We start from the raw sequence: 19,862 nt of genomic DNA, 5'->3' as shown, positions 1-19,862 counted from the left end.
TTTTCTCTCTTTCCTCACTTAATGCAAGAGGGTAAGTGAGGATTAATTATTAACTGAAACTTGAGCACCTCTTGCAGGAAACCAAGCTACCGCACCTGAACAGACCGTATCCTTGTTAGCTATACTCGTTACCAAACAACAACAAAGTAAATGTTTCAAATGTTCGTAGGCAATTCATTTTCTGCAATTGATGGCAATATGCCACTGAAAATCGCCGTTTCATATGGAATCTTACCGAGGCTTGGGATAACTAAACTGCTAAAGTGTAATGTTGGATATAAAACCCTTTGAAAGCGCCTCCATCTGTAACGTAGCATTTGTTTTAACAGTGTAACTCTGTAAAATGCCTTGCTGGCATCAGCTGGATGTCTCGCATTTTCTCCCAATTAGAGAAGATTCCACAAAACAGGCTTTGTAGGCCCTTGTTCATTAGGTTAGAGCCTCTATTGTTTGTGAAACTTCAACCCACTTTCCCCCTCAGTGCACAAACAAGTTAGTTTTGATTAGCGTTTATGGCTGCACTGCAACAGATGAGTATTGCACTGTCCTCTGATGAGGGGACGAAAATGCGAAGATCTTGTGCTGGTTAACATGACGGACTGCCCAACTTATATCTATTATACAAGGCCAACACTATGGCTTTAAAATCTTGAGTGGAGCAAACTATGAAACCGGATTTAGCTTTCAGGTTTATGCTGCACATCCAGTTGGGAGTAAAAACAGGATGAGCACGTGGCGATGAGAGCAAATCAATTACAGGGCTTCCATGAAGAGTGCATTAAGGTTGACATGCAACCAAAACACATATTTAATTGCCAAAGTGGGTACAGGAAATAAATGGTTACAGACACGTTTTTAAATTCTGTATGGGGACATCAGCCTCTGAAACACATTATTAGCTATAATAAGACACAAAAAAGCAAAGCAGGAATCAGTGTGTTTATATTTTATTCACATATGTTACATTTTGCATTAAATGTCTAAGTCACACTTCCTGATCCAACTCAGAAAGCACCTACAGTAATGTACTGTATTCTTTCTTTTCATCCATACAGGAGAACACGCAAAGAGCTTTCAGATGAAGTGTACAGCCATCGGCCCTTGGCCACTCTGTTGCGGTCATGTACAGACTGGGGACTGTAAAACAAGAGGCTGGGGAACATCAGAGTAAACAGATAAGCAGCATGCGTGAATTCAAGAGGAAATCATTCAAGTGTTTGCCTAAAAGAAAAAGAAAAAATCCTATTTCCAGCACAATGTGGACCAGCAAAACGTACTAACACCAGCATTAATCAACCAGGGATCCCACAGTACATTTTTTTCTTTCCAATATCAAAAGTAACATGAACCTTACAGGCACAGCTGGATAAGTGTCTACTCATTCGGAGGGGGAAATGGTGAATGAAACTAAGCATTTGAAACAGTTAACTCAAAGGAGTGGAAAACATGCGTGTATGATGGGTACTGAAGATGCTCAACTGAACTCTAATGTTGGAATGCATCCATGACTTGTCAGTCAGTGATTACAATTTGGAGTAACTTGTATGGGATTGTCTACTGTATGCTTAGCTATTTTGGATATACATTTTGGCAACCAAAAACATACAGACGAAGGTAGGTGACAGTGCGGAAAATATGATCTACTGTTATTGTGATACAGCACTAATAGACTGATGACACTTCTCAAAAGTTTCACACTAGGTAACACAATGAATACACAAACGGACCAAATGTTATCCTTCAGATCTCTCTCCCCCCCTCCCGTAATCTCCTTTTAATCCAAAAGAAAGAGTTGTTTGATATGCCCACAACATTTCACGACATTTACTGCATCTTCACAGAAAGGGCTCACTGAAAGCATGTGAAACCAGACATTTGAACATTCGCCCAACGCCCAATGACTAAAAACCTTCAAACTGCTAAATTCCTCACCAGCACAAAATGATAAAGGTTTCCCCCATGTAGTTGGAGTATTCCACATCAGTATAAATCTAAACGTGTTCAACTTTACAGGAAGAAAATAACTATCGAATTTGTGAAAAATGTAATACTAAGAAATAAAGAAATATAAATCAAATGGGCAAACATGTAAACTGAAGTGGACAGATGTACTTTGATCCACACAGGTTTGTCTGTATTTCAGTCTACTGGGTTTGGTCTGGGAAACGGCTGTCTAATGTTTCTGTCAGAGCCAGCGAGGCCTAGTGGAAGGAGGACTGCGTGTCGAATCCAGTGACGACCGCACATCTCTCAACTCTGCAGTGAGCTTCAGTCAACAGGCTGTCTCTATCTCCCGTAAACTCAAAACCTTCACCATTTTTATTTTTTAGAAAAAGAAAAAGAATCTTTACAAAGGTAAAATTACTTAAATCGAACAATGAGCAGCAGCATTTTATTTAAATATTAAAAACTTCGTATTTTAAACTACAGCAAAAAAATTCCTGAGGATGAATTGCAACTTGACCCCCCAAAAAACGAGCCTTTGTTTGTTTGCAATAAACTGTGTTGATGGGTGACTTCTCCTGCCTTCCACTATGTTCCATCCAACACTCATTTTGCAACAACATCGCTACCCTCACCAGGAGCTTGAAACCCATGCCGGCAACGAGATGTTGCTTAGATGAGGGATATGCATCAACTCATACATGGAGACAAATGAGCGTTACTCTAACCAAGGGAATCTATTTTTTTGTTGTTGCAGAAAACAAACTATATGTTGGGCTTGAAAAGCCTTCTAAACCTATCTTTTTTTCTCTGGGCAAGGTTGTGCTTTCACTTATCCAGCTTGTCAAATTTTGTTTCTCCCTGTTGAAAAGCACACGGTAAATCACTTAAATAAACACACACGCTTGTTAGTCTTTAGGCATGATTGTACACCAAACTTCACATAAACCAAGGCTGTAGCAGCGCCACTCTCACTGCATGTTCGTTTATATCACATCATAAGATTCCCAGTTTTACAGAGGCAGACACATGAAACCATGGAGATTCTTTTCCAGCTGGAGTTGCGGGGCTGCTGTGTATGCAGGGCCCCTTCACAGGCCGTTGTAGTGGGGCCCCCAGCGCTTGTTGATGTGGTCGAAGGTGTGCGAGACCCACTGCAGCTCCAGCACTCGGTACCTCTCTTCACAGAGAAACAGGGGCTTGCCACGGCTGGAGGAACAAGGATTGAGATATTATTATGGTTGTTATTATTATTCTCGTTCCCCGTGCCTGGTAGCCTTGCGATGTGGTTACTCTGCACTGGGCCTGGTTAAAAACAAGACATTCCTTGACTTTTACCGCCAAAATACGGTGGGTCAGATGGCTGAACGGTTAGGGAGTCCGGCTATTAATCAGAAGGTTGTTGGTTCGATTCCCCGGCCGTGCCAAATAACGTTGTGTCCTTGGGCAAGGCACTTCACCCTACTTGCCTCGGGGGGAATGTCCCTGTACTTATTGTAAGTCGCTCTGGATAAGATGACAATGTAAACAATGTAAATACAGTCAGAACTATCTAATCCTTGACCATCAGCAGTACTCTCTACAGTGTGAGTGTGTAATGTGTAACTCGATGGATCAAACGAGCGAGCCCCCTGACTGGACGTGGGCCTGAGAGGGGGTGATATGATGCGAGGCGAGGCTGGAGCCCCCGAGCACGAACGGTCCGGTCTCTCTTACCGGAGGTCTCTGTCCTCCTCTCCGTGGGCATCCAGGTACACGGACCCCCACAGGCAGAAGCGATGCCCTCGGATGATGATGATGACGGAGGCGTTGATCAGCAGGAAGATGCCCGTCGCCGCGCCACAGTGTTGGGAGTGCTGGAGAGACAGAGACCACAGTTACCATCAAACCTGGAGAGACCAGATTCTTAGGATGCGCATTCCGCTCATGGCGAGTCAGCGCACCTACAAGGACGCATTTCAGAGGTATATGGCAAGTTTTAATCGTTTTTTAAATACCGTGTCTTATACCACTATATCTCTCTTATATCTCTGATATTACGGAAGAAACATCAAAAAGTAAACAATATATATATATAAAATAAAAGACAAGATATCACTGGTGGTCCCTCGTGTTGGGGATGAGAGACTTGTGGCTTGATAGGAGGCAGTGACTCACCAGAACACATTCACAGATGCCCTGCTGCTTGCAGCACAGGCCCTTAGAGGCAGTGACTCACCAGAACACATTCACAGATGCCCTGCTGCTTGCAGCACAGGCCCTTAGAGGCAGTGACTCACCAGAACACATTCACAGATGCCCTGCTGCTTGCAGCACAGGCCCTTAGAGGCAGTGACTCACCAGAACACATTCACAGATGCCCTGCTGCTTGCAGCACAGGCCCTTAGAGGCAGTGACTCACCAGAACACATTCACAGATGCCCTGCTGCTTGCAGCACAGGCCCTTAGAGGCAGTGACTCACCAGAACACATTCACAGATGCCCTGCTGCTTGCAGCACAGGCCCTTAGAGGCAGTGACTCACCAGAACACATTCACAGATGCCCTGCTGCTTGCAGCACAGGCCCTTAGAGGCAGTGACTCACCAGAACACATTCACAGATGCCCTGCTGCTTGCAGCACAGGCCCTTAGAGGCAGTGACTCACCAGAACACATTCACAGATGCCCTGCTGCTTGCAGCACAGGCCCTTAGAGGCAGTGACTCACCAGAACACATTCACAGATGCCCTGCTGCTTGCAGCACAGGCCCTTAGAGGCAGTGACTCACCAGAACACATTCACAGATGCCCTGCTGCTTGCAGCACAGGCCCTTAGAGGCAGTGACTCACCAGAACACATTCACAGATGCCCTGCTGCTTGCAGCACAGGCCCTTAGAGGCAGTGACTCACCAGAACACATTCACAGATGCCCTGCTGCTTGCAGCACAGGCCCTTAGAGGCAGTGACTCACCAGAACACATTCACAGATGCCCTGCTGCTTGCAGCACAGGCCCTTAGAGGCAGTGACTCACCAGAACACATTCACAGATGCCCTGCTGCTTGCAGCACAGGCCCTTAGAGGCAGTGACTCACCAGAACACATTCACAGATGCCCTGCTGCTTGCAGCACAGGCCCTTAGAGGCAGTGACTCACCAGAACACATTCACAGATGCCCTGCTGCTTGCAGCACAGGCCCTTAGAGGCAGTGACTCACCAGAACACATTCACAGATGCCCTGCTGCTTGCAGCACAGGCCCTTAGAGGCAGTGACTCACCAGAACACATTCACAGATGCCCTGCTGCTTGCAGCACAGGCCCTTAGAGGCAGTGACTCACCAGAACACATTCACAGATGCCCTGCTGCTTGCAGCACAGGCCCTTAGAGGCAGTGACTCACCAGAACACATTCACAGATGCCCTGCTGCTTGCAGCACAGGCCCTTAGAGGCAGTGACTCACCAGAACACATTCACAGATGCCCTGCTGCTTGCAGCACAGGCCCTTAGAGGCAGTGACTCACCAGAACACATTCACAGATGCCCTGCTGCTTGCAGCACAGGCCCTTAGAGGCAGTGACTCACCAGAACACATTCACAGATGCCCTGCTGCTTGCAGCACAGGCCCTTAGAGGCAGTGACTCACCAGAACACATTCACAGATGCCCTGCTGCTTGCAGCAAAGGCCCTTAGAGGCAGTGACTCACCAGAACACATTCACAGATGCCCTGCTGCTTGCAGCAAAGGCCCTTAGAGGCAGTGACTCACCAGAACACATTCACAGATGCCCTGCTGCTTGCAGCACAGGCCCTTAGAGGCAGTGACTCACCAGAACACATTCACAGATGCCCTGCTGCTTGCAGCACAGGCCCTTAGAGGCAGTGACTCACCAGAACACATTCACAGATGCCCTGCTGCTTGCAGCACAGGCCCTTAGAGGCAGTGACTCACCAGAACACATTCACAGATGCCCTGCTGCTTGCAGCACAGGCCCTTAGAGGCAGTGACTCACCAGAACACATTCACAGATGCCCTGCTGCTTGCAGCACAGGCCCTTAGAGGCAGTGACTCACCAGAACACATTCACAGATGCCCTGCTGCTTGCAGCACAGGCCCTTAGAGGCAGTGACTCACCAGAACACATTCACAGATGCCCTGCTGCTTGCAGCACAGGCCCTTAGAGGCAGTGACTCACCAGAACACATTCACAGATGCCCTGCTGCTTGCAGCACAGGCCCTTAGAGGCAGTGACTCACCAGAACACATTCACAGATGCCCTGCTGCTTGCAGCACAGGCCCTTAGAGGCAGTGACTCACCAGAACACATTCACAGATGCCCTGCTGCTTGCAGCACAGGCCCTTAGAGGCAGTGACTCACCAGAACACATTCACAGATGCCCTGCTGCTTGCAGCACAGGCCCTTAGAGGCAGTGACTCACCAGAACACATTCACAGATGCCCTGCTGCTTGCAGCACAGGCCCTTAGAGGCAGTGACTCACCAGAACACATTCACAGATGCCCTGCTGCTTGCAGCACAGGCCCTTAGAGGCAGTGACTCACCAGAACACATTCACAGATGCCCTGCTGCTTGCAGCACAGGCCCTTGAGGCAGACGAAGGCCCCACAGACGAGGCACAGGGCGGGGTCCTTTGGCACCTTCTTGCAGGCGGAGCAGGCCTTCCTGTGGTAGTACTGGAAGATGGTGTTGTAGTTGTCGGGGAGCTGCAGGAGATGGGGGGGGGCCCACTGAGGGTCCTGGACCAGCAGGGTCTAGGAGAGACCAGTCACGACAACAGATTTATTATTATTATGTATGGCAAAGCACAAATATTGTATTTCGTACTGTAAATTCAATGATGTCTTGAGTAACCTTTGACTGCTGTACACAGTGGTTATGGTTAGTCTGAGGGAGGAGAGACCCATCACAACAGGATTTATTATTCTGTATAACAACGTCAATAAAATATGTTTGGAGTAACCTTTAACAGACGTACACAGAGCAGTTCTGGTTTGGGTTAGCATGGTTGAAGCATTGGAGACACTGGCGAACTGGACCCGAGTGTAACCTACAACACCCCTAGCCTGGAGGAGCACTGTGTCTGTACTACAGGATCTGTCAATCACTGAACATCAGAGCCGAATCCCACCAGACGTCCTCTTTATTACCCATGATGCCTCAGTTTGCATGAGCTCCTCTCTACTGCCTTAATGAGGCCTGAGTCACCATTAATCAGGCTGACCACTTCTCAGATCTCCACTGCCACTAGAAGCAGGGGATGTCCACTGATTTCACTGCAGGACGTCACTGCAACATATCGACGCTTTTGCATCATCTATTTACCACAAAACACAAATAGAAATAGATAAGGTAGCTACTAGCTATAAAAAAAAAAAAAAAAAAAAAAAAAAGAGATCAAATCGCGACTTTTATTTAGCCTTCAATTGAATGAATCTTCCTGTTATCTGCTGCTGTGCTGCGCCTTCTCCTGTCCTTCAGCTCATCTCTGGGATCATAAATAACAAGTAACCGTGCAGGAGGAGTGTGGAAACAATCCAAACGGCCGATCAAAACACAGAGTTCTCATCAAGTGATGTACGGCATTCAAAGGTCAATGCTGAATGACAAAGCAGGCCGACAAACGCCTGACTTGTACAGCCATAACTCTCCTGGGCTCAGCTTACAGACCAGCCCAGGCTGAAAACCAGGAGCTTCTTCCACACGGGGCTAAAATACGTTTGAAGACGTGGCAGTACACAGTGGGGACGCTGATCGAGATCCCTGTGGGAGCCCTGGAGACATCTGGGTGCCTGGTTGCCGTGGTGAGGGTGAACCTGGTTGCCGCGGTGTGGGTGAACCTGGTTGCCGTGGTGAGGGCCAACCTGGTTGCCGTGGTGAGGGTGAACCTGGTTAGCCGCGGTGTGGGTGAACCTGGTTAGCCGCGGTGTGGGTGAACCTGGTTAGCCGCGGTGTGGGTGAACCTGGTTAGCCGCGGTGTGGGTGAACCTGGTTAGCCGCGGTGTGGGTGAACCTGGTTAGCCGCGGTGTGGGTGAACCTGGTTAGCCGCGGTGTGGGTGAACCTGGTTAGCCGCGGTGTGGGTGAAGTGCACAAGCTCACCAAGGACTGCTCAGCCTGGGAGTCGGACAGCCCGGTGACCTCGGAGCACCACTGGGTGATCAGGGGGAAGGCTCCCACTGCCCACTCCAGACAGGAGGCACTGGTGATGGGGTTGGAGGTCTGGGGGCAGGGGGCTAGGAGCCCCAGACACACAGCCAGGGAGGAGAACTCGTCATCCTCCTGAGGACACGCACAGACAAGGAGGAAATCAACATCACCTCCATCTGGTTACGGTTTCTTAGAGGGAGGGTAACACCTGTGGTGTTTATTTGACTTGCGGAGCGTTTATATACAGGTCCACTCATGAGCTGGACATGTATAAACGCTCCTGGTGTCAAATGTCCTCTGTTAAACTGATTTCATTGGTGGATTTGGAATACCTCACATATCATATCATCGACATTTAAAAGAAAACAGTCCTTGTGTTAAGAGGTGTGGGCGTGGGGAGCTTGTGGGACAGGACTCCCGGTGGCCCTGCTGGGGGAGGAGCAGCCAGGGCGGGCGGGCGGCCGGCCGTGGTGACGTACCGGGCAGCCGGACAGGTGGTCCCCGTACAGGTGGTGCTGCAGCAGGCAGGAGAGGCGCAGGAAGGGCAGGCAGAACTGCTGGAGGCTGTACTCGATGGACTGGGGGGACCACACACTGGAGCTCAGCTGGGGAAGGCAAGCGCAGTGACGCCTCATCAATAACATGGGAACAGCTGGCTGATAATGGGGTGATATATATCTCTCTCCTGGAGACTGGGGATATCTAACCATTGTGGCTCTAGGTAATGGCCAATTCATCATGCAAGAGAAAATAGGAAGACGGGGGGGGGGGGGGGATGCACAGACTAGTGGATTAGCTACCAGGAGAGATGCAGTGATAGATAGAGGAGGCCTAGTTCTGAGTTCTGCGGGTTACTGGATCAGAACATCTCCGAACTGTTCTGAAAATGGTTTGTTCGAACTGGGAGACTTACCATGGAAGGTTCCTCAAGGTTCACATCGTACACGCTCCTCTCGCTGGACAGCTCACCGATGACATGGCCTAGGAGGGCTTCACTAGACTTGTCAGCATTGGCTGCATTCTGTAGGTGTAAGGTAACCAAATAAAACAGTTTCGGACAAAATGAAGATTAGCAGCTCAGGGAGCGTACGGTAGGATTTCCAACCAAAGCAACGCCCCACGGAGTTTTAAATGATCCATTGTAAAGTTCTAGAAGTAGTGCGAGAGTTGTGTCCCGGTGTCTCCCTAAGTACTCAGTCTATCTTACAACAATGGGCTGCGCTGTATAATATGATAATTTATGCAGAATGAAACTGGTGCGCAATAATTCTTTTCATGCAATAAAATATCTGACCGTCGATAAGCACAGAGACATTACCGAATGCGTGTCCTGATAAAAAAATTCAACTGGTTTGACTAATATTTTATATGGGGAAAAGCTGCTGGCATTTATCAAGTTGACGGTGCTGGAATTTAGAACAGCAGCCCTCTTATCTAGCCTGGCGTCCTCTGTCAAAGATTTATAGAAGAGGAATTTAATGTCTCTGGATTTCCTTCCTCTGGGCTCTGATCTAGGCTCTGAAACTTGCCGTCTTCCTTTATCTCGCGCAATTTAAATACGACGACATCCTTCCAAATATGGACGGTGTTAACAATAAGGATTTGGTGTGCGTCTTAATGACAGCGAGGGCTGCATTGTTGAGGCCCAGACGAGGGGGGATATTCAGTCGTGCCTGGATAATAGATGGCAACATCCTTAAGGCAGGGGTTTCGCTATTTGTCCACTGACATTCAAACTAGCCGCTCACTAATACAGATTTAATAGGCTGAAGACGAATAGCCAATTAATGGAGCGGTGGTTTGCAATCACACGTTCACTGATAATGAAGATCGATATTCTCGGCCTCACATACAACATAAAGAAAGACTGTAATAGCTTATTCGATCTCCAAGCAGAAATCAAATACAGCTATTTAATATGGTTGTGCATTGAGAACAGGGAGAAGCAACAAAGGCAGAAACACAGAAACACACGTGAGTGACAGGGGGGTGTGAGGCCTGGGGAGAGGCAGGGCGGGGGGGGGGGGGGGGGAGAGGCAGGGGGTGGGGGGGGGGAGGAGGCAGAGGGAGAGGCAGGGGGTGGGGGGGGGAGGAGGCAGAGGCAGGGGGTGGGGGGGGGAGAGGCAGAGGGAGAGGCAGGGGGTGGGAGAGGCAGAGGGAGAGGCAGGGCGGGGGGGGGGGGGGAGGCAGAGGGAGAGGCAGGGGGTGGGGGGGGGGAGAGGCAGAGGGAGAGGCAGGGGGTGGCCTGGGGAGAGGCAGGGCGGGGTCAGCAGAGAGAGGCGGTCTGTGGTACCTTCTTCAGGGCTCCAGACGTGCTCCAGGCCTGCCTCTCCTCGGGGCTGAACCTGCCTGACAGAGCAGCCAGGGCCTGGGCGTACAGCAGGTTGTACAGCATCCTCACCACACACATGAAGTGTTCTACATGAGAAACAACACAAGTTACACACTGAACACCAACTGACATTTAGCAAGGAGCCTCGAAATCCATACAGTGCATTATGTATTTACTGTTTACATACAATAAATTACATTTCTCGGGATATAGAGAACCAATTTCAGTTTAAGGGACCCTTTTAAAGGAGAGCCCCTTAAACAGGTGGATCAGCCTGTCTTGGGTGGAGCCCACTAAGACAGGTCTATTTGCCAGGGAAATGTCTCTTTCCCTGCTCCCTGTGTTTGAAAAGGTTCATCAAACACAGGGAGGTGATTAGCAGAGTCCTCCAGGTGGGAGGTGTGATGGGGGGGACAGCTCCTGGTTCAGAACGGACACTGACACAATGAGCTCCATTATCACACACACACCACCCACCCCCCTCCCCCCCTTTCCCAATAGAACCCTAGTGACAGGTCCACTGCAACAGCTCATTGTCTTGTGTGACAGCGTTGCATTAAAAGCACACACAAACACCTTTACTGCCGTGAAGGACAAGGTGTAGAGTCATTATGGGGCCAGGCCACGCCTCCACCCTGCAGTCCTCGCCCAATCCCAGGCCAGGCCACTCCTCCACCCTGCTGTCCTCGCCCAATCCCAGGCCTGGCCTGGGCTCCCCATGCCCGGAGCGTTAATGAAACACTGTTCACACCCGTCTCTCATCCAGATGTCGATCAAAAAAATCAATCCTTGATCTCACAATGAGTGCTGTAATGATGCTTATTTTTGGCTTTAATCAATTTGGAATTGAAAAAGATACAAAGCCTATTTAAAGGCTAATGAGACATTGAGTGCGGTTTTCCCTGGCAGGCTCTGAAGAGCTGTGTGTGTGTGTGTGTGTGGACGGGGGACGGGGGACGGGGGGGTTGTCCGTCGATAGAGGACAGCCTTAGCTGCAGAGACACGACATCCCAAGCACAACCTCTCCCTGGAACAGCTCTGCTGTCGTCCTGCTCTGATGATGCTGGTGAGTTCCACCACGGCAGCTTTGAAGCCCTGGGCTTCCGTCACGTCCTCCGCTGTGGAGGGCTTTCATGACGGCGTCTGCTCATTTCATGCTCACATCTTCAGGCTCCAGGGTTTCTCCTGGGTTCAACCAATTCAGTCATCACGGAAATGATCAGCTTTGTACGACCCCGTCCCCCGTTAAACGTGATTGCTGCCGTTTGGGCATCGGCAGGGGTGGCCCTCCCTCCACCCCTCCCTCCACCCCTACCTCCACCCAGCCCTGGCCTCCTATCCAACCCCCTCCCTCCACCCACCCACCACTTCCCTCCACCCCCTCCCTCCCTCCACCTCCACCCCCTCCCTGCCTCCCTCCACCCCTACCTCCACCCAGCCCTGGCCTCCTATCCAACCCCCTCCCTCCACCCACCCACCACTTCCCTCCACCCCCTCCCTCCCTCCACCTCCACCCCCTCCCTGCCTCCCTCCACCCTTACCTCCACCCACCCACCACTTCCCTCCACCCCCTCCACCCCCTCCATCCCTCCACCCCCCACCTCCACCCCCACCCTTCTCCTCCTCTTCCCTCAAAATCCACCCCCCCTTTCCACCTCCACCACCCTCCCCTCCACCACCCTCCCCTCCACCTGCCGTGAGGGGGCCTGAGCAGCAGGAGATCCTAACAGCCACTCCCCGTCTGGAGATGAAGGGCACGTGAAGGAGACACCAGGGCCCCGTCACCCTGCTCCCCACCCCCGGCCCCCCCCGATGAGGCTGAGGAACCTGCCCCGCCCCGCGCTCGCTCATGATTAGGTCTGATAATGGCTCTGTCATCGTGGGCCTGGCCCCTGAGAGACCTACCCCCCCCTCCCTCCCTTCCTACCCCCCTCCCCTAGCCCTCCCTCAGGCCTGAAGAACAGAGCAGAGAGAGAGAGAGAGAGAAGGATGGGGAGTGGAGGCTGCACCTTTGCGTAGCGGCTGGGGCATGGTCAACACGAAGATGATCAGGAGAGAGGGGACGTCTCGGAACAGCATGGGAACCTCAGGACGCTCTTCATCCAGGCCGCTGTGGACACACACACCACACACACACACACACACACACACACACACACACACACCACACACACACACACACACACACACACACAGTCATCAATACACATGCATGACACTGCATGTGATCCATAGATAACGAGCCTTCATCGTAACGAGCCTTCATCGTAACATGTTATACTCTTGCAAACTAGGTGCAGTGAGACATAGTGACGTTTATTGGGGCATTCAAATGAGTACACACGACAGGTTAGGTCCACAACATGAAGGAATGTAGGCCGTGTTTATTCATAAGAGCAAAGTCCTCCATGACGATGAGGCGCAATTAAACTGGCCTAAACAAAGATCTACTTCCAGGTCTCCACTAGGACTCATCCACTTCAGCCTCTCATGCAGCTGTAGAAAGGCAAAGCACAGCCCTCTCACACAGCTGTAGAAAGGCAAAGCACAGCCCTCATGCAGCTGTAGAAAGGCAAAGCACAGCCCTCTCACGCAGCTGTAGAAAGGCAAAGCACAGCCCTCTCACACAGCTGTAGAAAGGCAAAGCACAGCCCTCATGCAGCTGTAGAAAGGCAAAGCACAGCCCTCTCACGCAGCTGTAGAAAGGCAAAGCACAGCCCTCTCACGCAGCTGTAGAAAGGCAAAGCACAGCCCTCTCACGCAGCTGTAGAAAGGCAAAGCACAGCCCTCTCATGCAGCTGTAGAAAGGCAAAGCACAGCCCTCTCATGCAGCTGTAGAAAGGCAAAGCACAGCCCTCATGCAGCTGTAGAAAGGCAAAGCACAGCCCTCTCACACAGCTGTAGAAAGGCAAAGCACAGCCCTCATGCAGCTGTAGAAAGGCAAAGCACAGCCCTCTCACGCAGCTGTAGAAAGGCAAAGCACAGCCCTCATGCAGCTGTAGAAAGGCAAAGCACAGCCCTCTCACACAGCTGTAGAAAGGCAAGGCAAAGCACAGCCCTCTCACGCAGCTGTAGAAAGGCAAGGCAAAGCACAGCCCTCTCACGCAGCTGTAGAAAGGCAAAGCACAGCCCTCATGCAGCTGTAGAAAGGCAAAGCACAGCCCTCTCACGCAGCTGTAGAAAGGCAAAGCACAGCCCTCTCACGCAGCTGTAGAAAGGCAAAGCACAGCCCTCATGCAGCTGTAGAAAGGCAAAGCACAGCCCTCTCACGCAGCTGTCGAAAGGCAAAGCACAGCCCTCTCATGCAGCTGTAGAAAGGCAAAGCACAGCCCTCATGCAGCTGTAGAAAGGCAAAGCACAGCCCTCTCACGCAGCTGTAGAAAGGCAAAGCACAGCTCTCTCACGCAGCTGTAGAAAGGCAAAGCACAGCCCTCTCGTACACCTGACCTACTTCCTTAATGCCGCAGCAGATACGCTACATATTGTTGTTGACTGCCAACTCCATTTAAATGGCTTTTTCCCTCCTTCTTCTGACTGCCCACAGAGAGCTTGCTCTCGCTTGGCAGGGTTTCATACGAGGTGAAAGGCACTTAGAGAATAATACCTTCCATTCTGAAGGCACTCTCTGGTTAAATGTGCAGTGCGAGGATGAAAACCGCTCCTACACGGCACCATCCCCATCCCAGACAGACAAATGCACTGGCACCGTTCGGCTATTCAATTATCCCAGACAAACTGAAATGACTCATGAATTAGTCTGTTTAGAAAAAACACAATCTCTCCATGAAACTATGTATTCAACATTTACACACCCTTTAAAATGAATGAAATGAAAGTGTGTCTAGGTCACAGTACAGGCCCCTCCCTCCCCCCTCCCCTATTTAAATAGAGCAACCAGACTGCCCCAGGACACCAATGACTGCAGATCCTTCTAATATTCCTAACAAGGTATTTTTAACACCAGAGTGGTCCTGTGAGATTCCTGCCTGGCTGCTGGTGTTTCAGCAGTAACAGGTACGGGCGCTGTCTTCCTCTGCTAACAGGAACAGGAGAGCTTGTTAGCCCGGCTAACAGCGCTGAGAGTTATACGAGTGGCTCGCTGGCAACACTTCAGAATGTGAATCTTGACAATAGAACAGTATTGACCGCTAAAAGCACATTTGACACACACAAAAATAAATCCCCCTCACAGTCAGTGAAGCAGGGAGGGGTGAGGCAGGGAGGGGTGAGGCAGGGAGGGGTGAGGCAGGGAGGGGTGAGGCAGGGAGGGGTGAGGGCAGGGAGGGGTGAGGGCAGGGAGGGGTGAGGCAGGGAGGGGTGAGGCAGGGAGGAGTGAGGCAGGGAGGAGTGAGGCAGGGAGGGGTGAGGGCAGGGAGGGGTGAGGCAGGGAGGGGTGAGGCAGGGAGGGGTGAGACAGAGAGGGGTGAGGCAGGGAGGAGTGAGGCAGGACCCTCTGGTAAATGTTAAATGTCCTTTGGCTCCAGAGCAGCGTGTTGTGAAGGCGGGCCGGCAGAGATGGCTGTACTCTGGGTTCGTACTCTGGCGGTACGCCGGGCGGGCTATTCCCGGTGCAGTGATTGTGACAGGGTCGTTTCGCTCTCTGTGGAGCAGCCGGTAATTTGCCAGATGCGGCAATTATTGGTATCTATGGCAACCACACACGGCCCCTACTCTGTTTTTAGCTCCTCTTTGTCTGGAAGGAAAAGCTGTTAGGAGCCAGGAGGAGATGGTGTTCAGAGAGAGGGGAGAGTGGCACTGGGATTACCCTGTGTGTGTGTGTGTGTGTGTGTGTGTGTGTGTGTGTGTGTGTGTGTGTGTGTGTGTGAGTGCAACAAGACAGCAGTGCTTGTGGAGGCTGGAGGGCGAGGCTGGAGGAAGGCTGTGTTAAGAGGCTGAGGTGTGGCGGTAGAGGCAAAGGCTTGGGGTGGAGGTAGAGACTGGGGGTGGAGGATGGGGGTGGAGGTAGAGGCTGGGGGTGGAGGTAGAGGATGGGGGTGGAGGTAGAGGATGGGGGTGGAGGTAGAGGCTGGGGGTGGAGGTAGAGGCTGGGGGTGGAGATAGAGGATGGGGGTGGAGGTAGAGGATGGGGGTGGAGGTAGAGGATGGGGGTGGAGGTAGAGGATGGGGGTGGAGGTAGAGGCTGGGGGTGGAGGTAGAGGATGGGGGTGGAGGTAGAGGATGGGGGTGGAGGTAGAGGATGGGGGTGGAGGTAGAGGCTGGGGGTGGAGGTAGAGGCTGGGGGTGGAGGCCACTCACTCTGCCTCTCTGCCCGGGGTGATCTGGGTGAGCCGGTTCCAGGGGTTGTACGCAGAGTCGATGCTGTACAGACGCATGTGCATGTTCAACACATGGAACAGCTGGTCTGAAAGACAAGAAAACACACACGTTACTGTCTTCTAAACATGTTAACACACACGTTACTGTCTTCTAAACATGTTAACACACACGTTACTGTCTTCTAAACATGTTAACACACAAGTGACTGTCTTCTAAACATGTTAACACACACGTTACTGTCTTCTAAACATGTTAACACACACGTTACTGGCTTATAAACATGTTAACACTCCCTCACACAGACTTGGAATGGCAGAGGGGAATTGTATTCGTGTTGGAAACGCTTCATAAAAAGCATGTTAGGAGTATGACAGAATGGAAACAACTTGAGCTAACGAGAGAGACTGGACACTGATGACTGAGCAGGAGAGAGACAAAGAGAAGGAGTGATACACGACCAGATCAGATGTCACCCTTGTGAAAGGACGTTATGAAAGAAAACGTGTTCCCTTCTGGAACCATGTCTTCACTTGATCTTAATAGCTCAAAAACAAATTAACCTACTTTCCTGTTATAGCTGTGGTTCACATGAACGCCGATTAAAGCTAGAGTGAAAAATGTGACTTCAGAAGAGGACCCAGCTAATCCTATTTTTAAGATTTTTTGGAAAACATTCAATCACGGGTTGAAGAACGAGAGCATGCCTGCATCAGATGCCAGTACACCAAAACAGACCCAAAAACACACACGTTACAAATCCTAACCTCTCGTGTCAACAACCCTACAATCCACACATACCATTGGATTTTCTGTTTGCCAGAGAGTTATGACACATCTGTAATGCACCAAAACAATACATTCACAACCAGTGCTGCAATATTGACTTCCATTTCAGTCGGCTAGCCGAAACCTAAACCAACACTGCCCTCTACAGGTGGAACATGTGCGCACCGCAACCACGCTAGCTGCAAAGCAGTTCTGCTGTTCTATCAGACGGAGTTCCTCCACAGGAGGGGGAACAGGACAGCCAGTGTGTCCCGGCAGCAGTCCCTGCCCCGCGGCCTGGCGGAAGCCCAGCGCCCCCCTGCCGGACCCCCCGCAGGGCACAGTGACGCCTCCCTATCAGTCCTCCATGCTGCCCCCAGCCTGCAGCTCCCCACGCCCTGACAGCAGCATCACAGGCGCCTTCAGCCCCCTGATATCCATCTGGCTCGGCATCCTATTAGAGCTCCCGCCATGTGCCCTGATCCTTTACACCCCCCCCCCCCCCCACCCCGCCCGCCTTTCTTGTCATCCTTTCCGATTACAGATGTGTAATGTCTGTGTGACCCATGGTGGGCCCAGATTACCCAACAAAGCCCCCGCCGCCACCCCCCTCCAACCTCTCTGCCCCCAGCCACACCCCTCCACCCCCCTCCAACCTCTCTGCCCCCAGCCACACCCCTCCACCCCCCGTGTGGAAAGGCACTCTATTAAAATCGTCAACAAACCCAGACTCATCTTAGCACGCTACCTCCTAGCACGCTACCTCCTAGCACGCTACCTCCTAGCACTCTACCCCCTAGCACTCTACCCCCTAGCACGCTACCTCCTAGCACGCTACCTACTAGCACGCTACCTCCTAGCACTCTACCCCCTAGCACGCTACCTCCTAGCACGCTACCTCCTAGCACACTACCTCCTAGCACGCTAAATCCTAGCACGCTACCTCCTAGCACGCTACATCCTAGCACGCTACATCCTAGCACGCTACATCCTAGCACGCTACCTCCTGGCACGCTACATCCTAGCACGCTACATCCTAGCACGCTACATCTTAAGTATCCTTCTCTGACGCGGTGAGATCCCGAGACTGCTAAGCACATTCTAACCCTCGCTGCTCGACTGACCGGACCACTTGAAGGGTCTGCCGTGCACAGCTGATTTAACACGAGGCACTGCCTGCCAGCCCCCCTCTCCAGCCCCCCCCCCCTTCATCAGCTAACTGGCAGAAGCAGTGCCTCGTGGGATGCAGGCTCAGGACGCCCCCTGGGGTGCTGGCAGTTAGCGCATGTCTCCCGTTCCCCTCCATAACCCGTCTCCTATGAGGAAGGAACACTAATGTTCTGCAACTGAGTAAATGTGGCCGCCAGCACGGCTACACGGTTAATGTAGCTCAGAAAATTGCGTACCTCCAGCGCGAAATCTCTTTTGCCCCACTCAAGGATGACAGGCCATTCCAACAGGGCAGCGAGTGCTTCAAATTTATCGCCACTAAACAGACTAATTAAACAGACAGAGAAAATGGCCCTTGCTCGTCTCGTCACAAAGGAAGGTTCTGGGTGACGAGTGGAATCGTCTTTCAAGATGTGACTTTAAAGTGCCCAAAAGAAATAAAAACGGCAGAAAGTCGAAAACCAGCTCACTGTCTCAGGTAAACATTACAAAAGCCTCGTGGGACGGTCTGCCCGTGTGTGCCTCCCCACTCCACCACCTGAGGCTGTCGTTAGCACAGCTGTGTCACAGAGACCAGGCACACCTCCAGACAGCTCCATCACTCAGTCTCCGCCCTCCTCCCCCTCCACCTGGCCAGAACCTCGCATCACAATCAACTAAAAACACCACTTGACCCGTTTGTCCGCTTGGTTTAGCCAGCCGGCTCGCCCCGCCGGCTCACATGGGACCTCGTCTCTCCTTCGCTGCCACAGCTAATCGACAGTTTTACAAACAGTCCCTCGGTTCGCATGGACCAGCACCTTCCATCTCAGCCGGACACCTCATTACAGCGAGGCCGACGGGACACAAGTCCTGCCACCCCCAATATCCCAACAGCCCCCATCACGGCCCCCATCGCGGCCCCCCATCACGGCCTCCAATCAAGGCCCCCATCACGGCCCCTCATCACGGCCCGTCTAAACAGCACAGCCCTGGGGTACAGAGGACACCACCTGGCCCGTTAGACCTAGATCTTTACTGGATACTGACAGTAAGTCTCTAACCACTAGACTGAGGTTCACTTCCAGGCAGGTTTTTCTATTTCAGTCCAGTCCAAATAAAGTAATGAAAAACTTGAGTATTGAAAACAGTCAAGCCTCAAGAGAAAGAAAATTCTAATGACCACGACCCCAACACTGGCCCCGACACGGGCCCCGACACGGGCCCCGACACGGGCCCCGACACGGGCCCCGACACGGGCCCCGACACGGGCCCCGACACGGGCCCCGACACGGGCCCCGACACGGGCCCCGACACGGGCCCCGACACGGGCCCCGACACCGGCGAGTTGGTAAAGGAGGTAAAGACCCCTGCAGTGACACAGATGGAGCCCTGTGATGGAGGTGGTGTGGAGGGACAGGTACTGACAGACAGGGCTAGGGTTAGGTCATGTTGGGGTCATGTTAGGGCTGGGGGGGTACTGACAGACAGGGCTAGGGTTAGGTCATGTTGGGGTCATGTTAGGGCTGGGGGGGTACTGACAGACAGGGCTAGGGTTAGGTCATGTTGGGGTCATGTTAGGGCTGGGGAGGTACTGACAGACAGGGCTAGGGTTAGGTCATGTTGGGGTCATGTTAGGGCTGGGGAGGTACTGACAGACAGGGCTAGGGTTAGGTCATGTTGGGGTCATGTTAGGGCTGGGGAGGTACTGACAGACAGGGCTAGGGTTAGGTCATGTTGGGGTCATGTTAGGGCTGGGGAGGTACAGACAGACAGGGCTAGGGTTAGGTCATGTTGGGGTCATGTTAGGGCTGGGGGGGTACTGACAGACAGGGCTAGGGTTAGGTCATGTTGGGGTCATGTTAGGGCTGGGGAGGTACTGACAGACAGGGCTAGGGTTAGGTCATGTTGGGGTCATGTTAGGGCTGGGGGGGGTACTGACAGACAGGGCTAGGGTTAGGTCATGTTAGGGCTGGGGGGGTACTGACAGACAGGGCTAGGGTTAGGTCATGTTGGGGTCATGTTAGGGCTGGGGAGGTACAGACAGACAGGGCTAGGGTTAGGTCATGTTGGGGTCATGTTAGGGTTAGGTCATGTTAGGGCTGGGGGGGTACTGACAGACAGGGCTAGGTCATGTTGGGGTCATGTTAGGGCTGGGGGGGTACTGACAGACAGGGCTAGGTCATGTTGGGGTCATGTTAGGGCTGGGGGGGTACTGACAGACAGGGCTAGGGTTAGGTCATGTTGGGGTCAT

The 19,862-nt window shown here is 52.0% G+C and overlaps 1 protein-coding gene across 3 annotated transcripts in view; it reads right to left on the bottom strand.

Moving 5' to 3' along the window:
* Positions 1–762: 762 nt before the first annotated feature.
* ubr3 (ubiquitin protein ligase E3 component n-recognin 3) overlaps positions 763–19,862 on the bottom strand; it is a 45,486-nt gene continuing 26,386 nt past the window's right edge. For all 3 annotated transcript variants that reach the window (XM_067252710.1, XM_067252727.1, XM_067252719.1), the window contains exons 31-39: positions 15,674–15,779; positions 12,427–12,527; positions 10,379–10,503; positions 8,999–9,106; positions 8,565–8,690; positions 8,038–8,217; positions 6,481–6,690; positions 3,661–3,800; positions 763–3,153 (exon numbers count right to left, since the gene is read on the bottom strand). In XM_067252710.1, the coding sequence (XP_067108811.1) occupies positions 3,036–3,153; positions 3,661–3,800; positions 6,481–6,690; positions 8,038–8,217; positions 8,565–8,690; positions 8,999–9,106; positions 10,379–10,503; positions 12,427–12,527; positions 15,674–15,779 (1,214 nt within the window). In that variant the 3' untranslated portion in view covers positions 763–3,035. The remainder of the gene's footprint in view (positions 3,154–3,660; positions 3,801–6,480; positions 6,691–8,037; positions 8,218–8,564; positions 8,691–8,998; positions 9,107–10,378; positions 10,504–12,426; positions 12,528–15,673; positions 15,780–19,862) is intronic.

This window comes from Osmerus mordax, chromosome 2 (genome assembly GCF_038355195.1).
Source record: "Osmerus mordax isolate fOsmMor3 chromosome 2, fOsmMor3.pri, whole genome shotgun sequence".
Taxonomy (NCBI): domain Eukaryota; kingdom Metazoa; phylum Chordata; class Actinopteri; order Osmeriformes; family Osmeridae; genus Osmerus; species Osmerus mordax.
The sequence above is the reverse complement of the archived record's forward strand: the minus strand, read 5'-3'. Positions and strand labels throughout refer to the sequence as shown.